The sequence below is a fragment of the Malus domestica genome, chromosome 10 (assembly GCF_042453785.1).
Source record: "Malus domestica chromosome 10, GDT2T_hap1".
NCBI classification, from domain to species: domain Eukaryota; kingdom Viridiplantae; phylum Streptophyta; class Magnoliopsida; order Rosales; family Rosaceae; genus Malus; species Malus domestica.
This window is the reverse complement of record NC_091670.1, coordinates 13,492,106-13,505,034: the sequence shown is the minus strand read 5'-3', so window position 1 is coordinate 13,505,034 and position 12,929 is coordinate 13,492,106. Positions and strand designations below refer to the sequence as shown.

Below are 12,929 nucleotides of genomic sequence, written 5' to 3'. Positions count from 1 at the left end.
TGCCTCTTCTCCTACCCCACGCCTTCTCCTCCTTTTCCGCCGCAATTGATTCCTCGTATCCCACCTCCTCCTTTTTCGCCAAAACCAAAAGCTTTTGTTGCGCTCCCAATCCAATCCCTCCTTTCTCAAGAAAATGAAAGCTCTGCACCGTTAAAAATAAAAAAAATAAAAAAAACCTCATGCATGTTTACTTGAATCAAAACCCAGAAATCTCATGCTACAGGTACTGGAAATTTTTGCTTGAATCTTACTGCAATTTGGTATTTTTTTTCTTGAATATGACTGCGAAAACCAAAAATATGTGTTTCTGTTATTATTTTCTTCTTAAAGAAAAGAAGGACAAGAGACAAAATCTTATGAATTGCCAATTTGTTTAACTAAACCCATAAAGTGTCTGTGTTCTTACTAATTCATTGTATTTGATTAAGTGGGATTTTGGTATGTACCATGAATTAAAAGAATGTCTATCAAGATCTGATGAAACTCCAGGCAATGCCCTATGTCCTTTGGGTATAATGCCCATGGATTAAAAGAGAACTTCTATGGGATTTTTTTTCATTTGATTAAGCTTTTCTCTCTACTGTTTTTTTTTTTGTTTGGGGGGGGGGGGGGGAGGTCTCAGATTGACAGCTTGAATTGGATTTTGGGTTGCTTCAGATTACTACTTTCAGCTATAGCTACCGTTCATTTTGGGTTAGATGTATAGAATTGGATTTGTTGTATCAAATCCTACAATTTTGTAGTGACATACAAAGTGTTAATAGGCTTTTGCTATTGTAAGTACAAGTGAGCATGTGGTTGTAAATTGTAATGAGACAAAATGGTATCTTATACAACTCAATGTATGGCTGACATGATTTCTTATGCCTTGGCGCTTTGCTCCTTATATGCTTGATTCACTATGATATATAGCATGACAGTACATTACTCAAATGACATGCGCACTCTATCTTAAAACGAGAAAGATATGGAAAAAAATTAAGAGCAAAGTTATTGTTTCCAGTTACTGTAATCTCAATGCTTCCTTCCCTCCAAAATAACAAAGTTGTCTAACAAATATTCACCACAGTATACATCCGGTTCAAAATCAAAATAAGTAAAGGCTTCTAATTAAAAAAAAAAAAAAGATTTAAAGGTTTCCAACCCAAAACATATCATCTTCCACCTGCACCCAAAAATAATAAATCAAGTTTAGTAGTGAAAAACAAGAAAAATCTTAGGGTAACTTAAAAGCATTTAAAAGTGATTTACTCTTAATGTATTGTAGAAATTACTCCTCTGGATTATGTTGTCGCCCATAAACATATGGATGTGAGTCCTGCATTACATATGGCTTCATATTAACTAAATGCTAAAAAAACAAATATGCCTTGTGTGATAAACAAATCAAACCTGGCTGAGATGAGGATTTAGTCCAAAGGGTTCGTGTGCGATAAAACTTGAGGATGAATTCTGCCACATGTATATAACAAATGTATAAAACAAACAAGAATTGCCATGTGTATTCATAAATTCCGCCTTCTCAAAGTAAATCAATCAATACCTGACTCGCCATAAATTGACTATCTTGTAGCATAGTTGTAAATGAAAAACTAGGTTGGATTACTTGGTTATATGGAGGCAATGCATGATTGTTTGTTGTTAACAAGCTAACAGCTGGGAAGACCTGTGTAACATTTATAAGATGATATGCAATTAGTCGAATTTAGAGAAGATAAGAGCATTCAAGGTCTTAAAACATACATCACTGTAAACTAACAAATTAGTTTACTTGGTTTGATGGAGGCAATGCATGACTATTTTTTGTTAACAAGCTCATAGTTGGGTAAACTTGCGTAACATTTGTACTAGTGGGTACACTGAGTTGTTGAAGAAAATTTGAATCATATGGTGTTGAACTATGTGAAGGGCCTATATTGCTTGGCTTCTTGGTTTTCCCTACAAAACAAATTTAAAATTTTTAAGTAAAAAAGAATATTAGAATTACATCTAATAGTCAATAAAAATATAAAATTTTACTTACCAGATGAGACAGTATCTTTAGATGCCTTTTTTTTTCGTTTCTCCGTAGCACTTTTTAATCTGGCATTGCTTACTCATTTCGGCCTTACCAACGGAGGATTCAATATTGGTGGCTCATCAACTGAGCAACCATTTGCATTACAATCATCATCATTGTTATCATTGCTCTCTTTATTAACTTCACCCTTTGACTTGATCATATCCTTTTCAATCAATTCCTCCATCTCTCCCAATTTTTTCATGGCAACTCTAGTAGCACTTTCGGACTCTGCTCCCTTACTCAATATATTATAAGCCATTCGCATCAAAGCATTTCGACGCAATGTAACAGATGGTTCACCTTTTACCTGCAATAATTGACTATGCTCATTTGCATGCAATCCTTTCTTTGCATCTTTTGTCCAACGCTTCAATATATGTTGTGAAGGTATTTCAGTCCAAGATTTGACGTTTAGTACCCTTAGAGCATGACGACACAACAAACCCATGGACTCATACATTTTGCAGCTACAAGAAACCGTGCCATCTGATGAGTTAAGTTGGACAAGGTAAACTCTTGTGTGACCCTCCTCATTAAGTTCAAAAGAGTGTATTGTACCACAACTCTCATATTCATCCATTGTCACTGCTAAGCTATTCAAAAACTCTTTTTCAAATATTTTAAACATTTTCCTAGTGTAGACAGTAGCAGCATGCTTCAAAATTCCACTCCTTTGGGCAACTCTAGAAGGGAGACCCTGATTGCAACGATAAGACTCTTCTGATTCACTTGTACGCATTTTTGCTGCTTGTTTATCATAATGATGCACAAATTCAATAAGTCTCATTGTCTTGGTAGAAATTTGGTGGAAAACATTATTCGTGCTCTCACTTCTTTGTGAAGATTGTATCCGACATGTGAAAGTATCATGGCTAAATGACGGACACCATTTGGCACGAAGCGCATACAACATATTCATCCGTGAGCACATCTGTGAGCACCCTGTAAGGTTGACTTCTGCAACTAGCTCATCCCAAGTCGACTGGAATTCCAATTCCGTCTCACAATATTTAAGACATTTATTGAACAAACGTCTAAAATCAGGGTTCGCATAGAGACTTGACATATTTTTTGCACAATTCTGAGAAATGTGCCACGAGCATAAACGATGACATACCCCAGAAAAAACTTTTTCAATGCCATTTGCCATAGCTTGACACTGATCAGTAAAAATTGTCTTTGGCTTTTGACCTCCCATTGATTCCAAAAAAGTATCAAATAACCAAGTAAACGTTTCTGTTTTCTCATCCAGTAAAAATGCACAACCAAACAATACATTTTTCCAATGGTGATTAACGCCGACAAAAGGAGCACAAATCATGTTATACCTATTGGTACGATATGTAGTATCAAATACTACAACATCCCCAAAGCACTCATAGTCAAGTCGCGACCTTCCATCTCTCCAAAAAAAGTTTGTCATTCGATTTTCTTGATCCACTTGCACAGTGTAAAAGAACATATGATCTTCTGCTTGCTTGTGCTTGAAAAGGTTGATCAAACTTTGAGCATCCCCTGCTTCAAACATGACCATTTTTTCCTTATTCACAACATTGTAGCAATCTCTTTGTGTAAAACCTACATTCTGAGACCCACCAGCTTCTTCTGCTAAATAAGAATATGTATTTGTAGTTCTTATTCCTGCAGCTGCCATGGTTTTAATCACACCCAACTGGGCTTCAGAAACTTTTCTATTTGATCTCAAAAACTGCCTCTCTTATGGTTTAGCAAGCTCGTGATTGTGTTGAGAAAAAAATTGAGCAACTTTCAACGTACCATCCGTTTGTACTGCAAATCGAATTCCAGCTTTGCATCCTGTTCTTGTCTCTAGTTTATAAGAATTGCTTGCTTCTGACGGGTCACCATCTACCTTAAAACCTTCTTTTGAACAAAGATAACAAACTTTTCTTAGTTGATTCTTTCTATTATATCTCTTTTGTCCCTTACGAACACTGAATCCAAATGTCGTAGCATAGTTGTTGTAGAGATCATAAGCTTCCTTTTCATTTAGTACAACTTTTCCCACGAAAATGTCATCGAAATTCTCCGTTCGATTCACAATGACTGGATCTTCTTCTCTATTATTTTCTTCATCACTTTCTATATCAATGATTGGATCTTCTTTCTGATTATTTTCTTCATCACTATCGGTATCAATGAATACTGTACAAGAAAAATTTGTACGTGAATGAAAAATTTGTACGTAATTGAACGGTTAAATAATGGATGCAAAAATAACAGACATATGATAGCAGTCGAATAACAAGTTAAAAATGAAAAGAGAAATTGCTAAAAAGACAAACCAAATAGGCTGATAGGTTAAATATTTTACCAGTATCCATATTCTTCCTTGGTGAAGCTTTGCTTTTTTGTGAATGGTGCGGAGCCTACTTTTTGAGAATGGTCCCAGAATTTAAACAAGCTGGAATCGAAAAGGGTAAAACAAAATTCAAGCAAGAAATTGCAGTAAGATTCAAGCAAAAAATTCCAAATTGCAGTAAGATTCAAGCAACAATTTCTTGAAAATCATTGAAGGAGTTTGTTCCTTCTCTCCTTTGCATGTATATGTTATCTCTTGTCCTACTTTTCTTTATGATCAATACAAACACATACTAGCTTATCAAATTCAACACCAAATGACATATAACACTGCCTGGGTTTTACATCACTGTCTGCAGTTGCAGGTTTAAGAAGAAAATAATAACAGAAACACATATTTTTGGTTTTCGCAGTCAGATTCAAGCAAAAAATACCAAATTGCAGTAAGATTCAAGCAAAAATTTCCAGTACCTGTAGCATGAGATTTTTGGGTTTTGATTCAAGTAAACAGGGATGAGGTTCTTTTTTTTTTTTTTTTTTTTTTTTTTTGAACGTTGCAGAGCTTTCCTTTTCTTGAGAAAGGACAGATTCGACTGGGAGCGCAACAAAAGCTTTTGGTTTTGGCGAAAAACCAAAAGGTGGGATACGAGGAATCAGTTTTGGCGGAAAAGGAGGAGAAAGGCATCAGGAAGGAGGAGAGGCAGACAGTCATAGCAGTTTTTTGGCAGAGACCTAACGGTGTTAGGATCTTGTAAAACCCAACCATTAATTTTTATTTAATAATTAACTTGCCACATGTCATGCATTTATTGGTGGATACTACCAGCTGTCAGTGCCAGGTGGTAATACTGTACCATCTAATAATTTCTCCTTTGATTGATAGTGATCAGGATTTCTTACTTGTTTGATTTGTCCTTCAATCAGGAATATATTAAAGATAGGATTAGGTGATTAATTTTATCTTTAATGCTTTAACGAAAGTTTCATAAGGAAAGACGAAAATGATTTATTTGATATTAAAGATGACTGGTTATGGAAGGACCGCCTCATTTTTTGTAGGTTGGTCTGGCGTATTACTCTTTCCTTGTGCCTATTTCAATTTAAGAGGTTGGTTCACAGGTACATTCTTTGTAACTTCATGGTATATCCATGGATTAGTAAGTTCCTATTTGGAAGGTTGTAACTTCTTAACCATGATAGTTTCCACTATTATTGAATTCAATTCACCGGACCAAACAGTACCCATTTTTGGAATGTCCAATGCCAAAGTCACTGAATGGGTAGCGCGTTAGCTACAACATTGCACGGGTTAATACACACAGCGTCTAGTATCCATCATTTATGACTAGGACTACTGAGGTATCTAATTATATTTGTTAGGAAAACTAATGAAAAGGGCTTGAAAACTTTGAGTTTTAATGATAAGGACAAAATAAAGGGTAAAGTGAATAGTACCAGGATTGACTTTTTAGTGTAAAAATGTGATTTTTCGTTAAAGTGAACAGTACCGGGTGCTTTTCGTTAAAGTTCTCATATTTGTTTCCTTAGCTTTCATCTCTCAATGAATGGATCTCTTTACATGTATGAATTAGAGGTCTCGTATATATCGCCAACCTGATAGCCCTAGAGCCAAGCTGCTCCATCATAGAATCCAAAACGACGCTGCTATGTGTCGTCCCTAAGCCTAAAATTGGGCTCGGCAAAAATCGAGCGCACCACCACAGCTTCTTCGTTTTCTGGTGAGAGCACCTATCTCTGACAACCTACAGTTGTCACTTAGGTCTGATATCATTGTCCCTAACGAATTTCATCGAGATTTTATCAAATTCTTATTGAACTGCCATGGGTTCTTGAACTCCGACATCAAAATTTGATTCTCCGTCACCGTACATTGGTTTCCTTTCAAACCATAGTTCGACCTAACCAACCCCAACACAGAACACGGTCGCCAAACGCAGTACCATTGGATTTGTTCTGACGTACCTCTACTTAGTGATGTTGGACTATTCTAAACCAACCCGAGACCTATGTTGGGCCTTATTGCACTCAACTTGCATCCACAATACCTTTGGGATTCTGTCTGGGTTTGTCTACATCATCTAGCCCACATGGACCAAGTTCTTCTCTTGCTGCCCTCTGTCATTTCTTAGCTCGCGCGACAAATCTAGCCAGATTCTGGACTTGGGACTATGTTTCTTTTGCTTAGCCCCTTGGTCTAGTGAACCACACCAAAACATCATTGCCTGGTTTTTTAGGTGTTTTAGGCTTGCTACCCGCTTCTTCTCTGCTAGCCCGCATCCCAGTAGTAACAATTTTTTTTTTCTTTTAGATATATTTGTTATATAGTAGGTCTTGAAGACCAACGTTAACTTATATGTTCTGTATATATTGCGTTTGCTTGTAGGAACCTATGAACTTGTAATTCATAAAAATTCAAACCCAACATTTCGAATAGTACCATGAAAACCCGAAGTTTTTCTTGAAAATTAAAACCAAAACATGTCTAATAGAACCTGAATATCCTATCCATTTGTGTATGGTTGATTTTTTTCTCCTTTGCGTTAACCATAATCTTGTTCCCTTTTGTGACAATGACATGACAAATTTGAACAAACTCGACTTTACTGCTTTGGAAGTCTCTAACTACCTTAAGTGGGTCCAAAATGTAAAACACCACCTCATTGGAAAGAGTCTTAAGGCTATCATTGCAGCTAAGAAGGATATTTTGGTTTGCGAAGTTGACAAAGCAACTACCATGATATTCATGCGAAGGCATATGCATGACGAACTACAGATCAAGTACCTCGCTAAGAAGGAACCACAAGCTTTGTGGATCACTTTGGAAGATCACTTTGATCATTCAAGAGATATATTCTCGCCTGAAGCAAGACACGATTGGCAGTATTTACGGTTCCAGGACTTTAAGTATGTGAACGAATACAACTCTGAAGTTTTTTTAATCTAATCACTTCTGAAGTTCTAAAAAGAGGACTCTATTGAATAGGATCTCCTGGAGAAGACCTATTCAACCTTCTATGCCCCTAACATTGTCCTGCAGTAACAATATAAGGCACATAAGTTTTCTAAAGTTTCAGATTTGATCTCTGTCTTATTACTTGCTCAAAAGCAAAACCAGTTGTTAATGAAAAGTCATAAAGCTAAACCTAATAGCTTCATCATTGTACCTAAAGCATATGCCAATAAAAATCGAGGCCCAAATTGCAGATCTAGGCATGTTCTACATGACCAGAAGACGAAGCCCAAGACCAATAGAGTTATGGCCCATCCAAGGGAGGAAACAAAGCCTCAAAGCACGACAACCTTGCTTTCAAAGCCTCAAACTTCAAGAACGAAGACAAATCACCTTAAACCATATAAGTGAATATATGTTACCGATGTGGTTTGAAGGATTATTGATCTTGGGTTTATCGAGCTTCCACTAAGTTGTAGCTGAGTATCATTCACGCCGCCAAAAGTTTGAGACAAACTTTGCTCCAATAGAGAAACCTAAAGATCCTAAGATATAGGTTTCTAATTTTCTAGAGGCATCTGCTCCAAAAGAATAATAGAATTTTTGGACATGGGCCAATTTTGGCCAAATTCCCCCTGTAGGTTGAATTCCCTATGTTGGCCCCTTATTTATTGGTTTAAGTTTTGAACAATTTCTTTTATTTGGAATATTTGTTTGGTGATTGTTTAATTTATTAATATTGCATTTAATGGATATTATTTCCTAGATGATTAACTAAATGAACAAACATTTTAAATTTCTTATACTTGTAACCAATTCAATTAATTTTTTTTAAGGTATGTTGTGGGAAGTTAGTTGTTTGGCAGATAGTACAAGCACACACACCATTTTGCGTGAAAAACATATGTATCTTTACTAACTTCATACCTAAAATATCACCTCTGATAATCTTTTTAGTCCATCTAACCTAATTAAGTGGTACGGCACTACTCGTATATGTTGTCAATTGGTACTGCATTAACCAATAAAGAGGCTCTTCATTTACCACTTTCTAGAAGAACGTTGTTGAGCTTTAAAGACATTTGGGATAATAATTATCACTTTAAAACCTTTACAGAAAATGGAGTTCAATTCCTTTGCATAACTTCCTATGAATATGGCCAGAAGCGCATCTAGAGAAGATGGAGCACATTCCGAATGGTTTGTACATTACAACCATTTGCCTCATTGAAAGCCACTATTTGGTCGGCCCTGATTTTGGGCTTGTATTGGAAAACTTTGGTTCGACATGATCATCTGGGAGACCCTAGTCGAGCTGTGAAATGCTATATCCTCAAAACTTCAACCGGGCATCCCCTAACCAAAGTTTAGGCGACATTCATCGGAATTTTACATGCCAAACATGTTCGTTGGGAAAGCTTCTCATGTGCCCATCTTCGGACAAGATCCAAGCATATCCTCCAACTTTTCTTCAAAGAATTCAAGAGGACATTTGTGGACCTATTCAACCACCTTATGGATCATTTAGATACTTTCTGGTACAAGTTAATACTTCTACACATTGGTCACACCCTTTTGTCCACACAAAACACTATATTCTCCAAACTCCTAACTCAAATTATTAAGCTAAGGGTTCACCACCTTTGTTATCCGATTAAGTCGACTCGACTGGATAATGCTCGAGTATTTACATTTAAAACATTCAATGATTATTCCAAGACTATTGTGATTAAAGTTGAACATTTTGTACCCTATGTTTTATACACAAAATGACCTAGCAGAAGCATTCATTAAGCCAACTTCAATTGATTGCTCAGACTTTGGTCATGCGCACCAAACTCCACATATCTGCTTGGGGCCATGCAATAATTCACACAGCCATGTTGGTACGCCTAAGACCGATCTCAACCCAATCTTATTATGCACTCTAGTTGGTCGCTAGTACGAGCCCAACATCTCACATTTGCCCGTCTTTGGTTGTGCAATCTATGTGCTAATTGAGTCACCCTTACTTACAAAAATGGGTCCTTAGAGAAGGATGGTAATCTATGTTAGTTATGATTCTCCTTCAATTACTTGATACTTAGAACCCTTTGACAGACAATCTCTTTTCCACTCGTTTTGCAAATTGTCACTTTTATAAGACAATCTTCCCACCGTTAGAGGGAGATAAGAAATAACGCGAATTATCTTGGACATATCCCATTATGTCTTATTTAGATCCCCATATCACACAGTCTAAAACTGAAGTGTGATGTATCCAAGATCTTCAGAGCATTTCTCAAAGCATGCCGAATGCTTTTGTTAATCTAGCCAATGTTAGCAGATCACATATACCAGCGTGCCTGCAAAGATAGATGTACCTAATGGACGTCGAACCACTATCCTAAAGGGATGGGATGCCATTAAAGTGTATCATACATCCCCCAAAGGCAAGTTCCGCACCTAATGGCTGAACCGAATACATTGGAGACTAGTAAATCATCTGCTCCTACCTAGAAGCGTGGCAGACTTAATGGTTCAATGAGTTCACAACTGCAGAAGAGGAAGCCAACTACACAATCTAGTGAAACTAGTGTAAATTTGACCATCGCCTATCAATGCATGAGGAGGTTATTACAGATTATAGAAGCATCCTTGAAGGACGAATCCTCCTCTTGAGAATCAAGAGATTTCAATCCATTATGCTAGCTTGGATGAGGTTTCAAATAGGAATGAGATGATAGGGACGATGCATTCACATATGTAGTAGCTATTGATATCATGTTGATCGATGACATTAAACCATGTTTCGTTGATGAATATCGACATAGAATAGATTGGTCAAACTGTAAATAATCAATCCAGATCGAACTTGATTTACTTGTGAAAAACAAGGTGATTGGGCCTTTAGTTTCTACACCGCCACAGTTAGCTACAAGTGGGTTAAAGAAGCATAATGAGATAAATGAAATAGCGTGATAAAAATCATTCCTTGTAGCGCAGAGCTTCTATCAACGCCCTATGAGTGACTACGAGGATATGTACTTGCCCGTTATGGACATTGTGAATTTCCGCTACCTTACCGGTTTGGTAGTTTCAAAAAAAAAAAAAAAAAAAAAAAACTAAATATGTTGCTCATATTACAGTGTCTGGATCAAATAGTTCTAGACCATGGACCACCCTCTCGATTAAATTGATGCATGCACTCTAAGACTGAAGCAATTCGAAAAAAAAAGTGATATAACGGTTTGAGTGAGTATTCGATCAGTCAGGAATAATATTAATTGATAGTGCCCTAGTTTACTAGTTCTCGATGAATAATATAATATTGATAAGTAAACGCCGCATTAGTTTTAACTCAAATCAAAATCAAAGACCTCTTGAAAAGCCAACAGGTGCAGCTAGGCAAGCACTTGTCAATTTGATCACATGCTAAAGCGTTTACTGGCTCTAAATTGGGTCAGAAAATTGTTTGGCAGTCGGCGCACCGTCTTTTGAAAAATGATTATGAACCTAGACAGTCAGCCTTTTGAAAATTCCTTGGCGTCCTAACAAAGTTAGAGCGACGTTGGGCAGATACCATATTATTATAAAATTAGGCCATACTAATATAAATAAACTCTACTTCAGTTAGAACAATAATCTTATTAGATGCACACAAATAACACCATTGTGGATGTACTCTAATATAGTTTGGTACTATAATTGTATATGAGATCCAGTTTTATTCGATTGTGTCTAGATAAAGAGCAACTTATAAAGTACAACTACATATTGTGACATACAGTGTTAATAATATAGTTTCACGTGAACACAAATTTATAATATTTTTGTACCATCACAAGACGCTACGGTAACTATCTATCCATACAATAGAAGTGGTCTCCTTACATTTTCTATAAATTTATTAGAATTTTCTAAAAATGTATGCATGACTTTCATCACGATCGGCAACGACCGTAATATGGTCTTTAAAAAGCAATCAAGTCCCTCAGTTCCATTCAATAGACAGCTGCTTACCATTATTAGTTACCTTCATATCGGTGAGAAGAGCTCGGGTAACCTCCAAAGATGCCGATTGTCTCCTAGTCCTTGAATCCAAACATGACAAACGAAGTAGCCCATGATCTCTCTCCATTCATCAAAACATACAAAGATGGTCGAGTCGAGAGACTCTTAGGCACATCCACAGTCCCTCCATCAACGCCCCAAATCGGTGTCCAATCCAAGGACGTCGTGATCTCACAAGAACCACCCATATCCGCAAGGCTTTACCTCCCAAAATCCGCCACCAACTCAACCGACAAGCTCCCTCTTCTCATTTACTTCCATGGAGGGGGGTTCTGTGTGGAAAGCGCCTTTTCTCCCACATATCACAACTACCTCAACTCCTTAGTATCCGAGGCCAATGTTGTTGCTGTCTCTGTTGAATATAGGCTTGCCCCAGAGCACCCTCTTCCGGCTGCTTACGATGATTCATGGGATGCTGTTAAATGGGTTGCTTCTCATTTTGATGGGAACGGCTTTGAAGATTGGCTAAATCACTACGCGGATTGTCATCGCGTGTTCTTCGCTGGCGACAGCGCTGGGGCTAATATAGCACACAACCTGGCTTCGAAATTAGGGTCCGAGGGGTTGGATGGTGTTAAGCTCTTTGGGCTTGTATTGATACATCCATACTTTTGGGGGACAGAACCAGTCGGGGGAGAGTTAACTACCCCAGAAGCTACAAGAGAGTTTATGGCTGGTATGTGGCGTTTTGTGCACCCTTCGACTAGTGGATCCGATGATCTGCTTATAAACCCATGTAAGGATCCGAAACTGGCGGAGTTGGGTTGTGAGAAAGTGTTGATTTTTGCTGCTGAGAAAGATGGGTTGAAAGATAGGGCATGGCATTATGGTGAGACACTGAGAAAGTGTGGGTGGAGTGGGGCTGTGGAGGTGATAGAATCAAAGGGGGAGGAGCATGTCTTTCATTTGTTCAAACCCACTTGTGAGAATGCTGTGGCCATGAAGAAAAAGATTTCTTCTTTCTTGAATTAGAAAAAGAGAAATTTTATTGGTACTCCGAAAACATTACTACACATTTGTTTTACCCTTTTTTATTAGTTTCACCAGCTATATATTTTATTCATTTGTTTTATGCCTTGTACACTACTACGAACTTCCAATTTTGTGTGTATGTTTCTTGGTTAAAACTTTCTGATATTACATATGTACTTTTTTGAACAATAAAAATCTACATTTTTATCCGGCTTTTTAGCTAAAATGCTCTTTGAGATTTTGCATAACACATCACTTTGGTCCTTGAGATTGAAAATCAATAGAAATGGTTCCTGAGATTGTCCACCATCCATTATTTTGGTCCTTTCGTTACAAACTCTGTTAAGTGTCTTGGAGCTCTTGGTCGGAAGTTTGGGCAATTTTCAAAACTTCGTAACTCAATCATTTCTTAACCAAATTCGACCCATAATATATCAAAATGAAGATAGGAAAGTATAGAACAAGATTATACCCATTTGTAAGCCCAACAGTTGCCAGAGATGTCCAAAAAATAGCCTGAAAAGTGACTGCTCCGAGGAAAAACTGGAAAAC

General features: G+C 37.2%; 2 protein-coding genes across 4 annotated transcripts; one reads left to right on the top strand and one right to left on the bottom strand.

Moving 5' to 3' along the window:
• Positions 1-1,249: 1,249 nt before the first annotated feature.
• Positions 1,250-4,487, bottom strand: LOC103439234 (uncharacterized). 3 transcript variants are annotated; one of them, XM_070806806.1, is made up of 6 exons: positions 4,395-4,487; positions 2,024-4,225; positions 1,772-1,938; positions 1,544-1,666; positions 1,393-1,452; positions 1,250-1,318 (listed from the first exon to the last, which is right to left on the bottom strand). In XM_070806806.1, the coding sequence occupies exons 3-6, from the start codon at positions 1,817-1,819 to the stop codon at positions 1,271-1,273; spliced, it is 279 nt and encodes a 92-aa protein (XP_070662907.1). In that variant the 5' UTR covers positions 1,820-1,938; positions 2,024-4,225; positions 4,395-4,487; the 3' UTR covers positions 1,250-1,270. The 3 variants fall into 2 exon arrangements, 1 of the variants encoding a protein (XP_070662907.1); XR_011572196.1 differs by having other exon boundaries at positions 1,544-1,938.
• Positions 4,488-11,296: 6,809 nt separating this feature from the next.
• LOC103439178 (probable carboxylesterase 12) lies at positions 11,297-12,584 on the top strand. Its single transcript, XM_008377726.4, has one exon. It carries the CDS (start codon positions 11,439-11,441, stop codon positions 12,375-12,377), a length of 939 nt encoding a protein of 312 aa, XP_008375948.1. The 5' UTR covers positions 11,297-11,438; the 3' UTR covers positions 12,378-12,584.
• The last annotated feature ends 345 nt before the right edge of the window (positions 12,585-12,929 follow it).

What these genes read in the sequence shown, in the direction of transcription:
- LOC103439234 (XM_070806806.1), bottom strand. Translation starts at nt 1,819, where the DNA reads ATGAGCTTGTTAACAAAAAATAGTCATGCATTGCCTCCATCAAACCAA. An exon ending in GTCAATTTATGGCGAGTCAG is followed by an intron (nt 1,453 to 1,543) that starts GTATTGATTGAT and finishes TACATGTGGCAG; the next exon opens with AATTCATCCTCAAGTTTTAT. An exon ending in TAAATCCTCATCTCAGCCAG is followed by an intron (nt 1,319 to 1,392) that starts GTTTGATTTGTT and finishes TATGTAATGCAG; the next exon opens with GACTCACATCCATATGTTTA.
- LOC103439178 (XM_008377726.4), top strand. Translation starts at nt 11,439, where the DNA reads ATGACAAACGAAGTAGCCCATGATCTCTCTCCATTCATCAAAACATAC.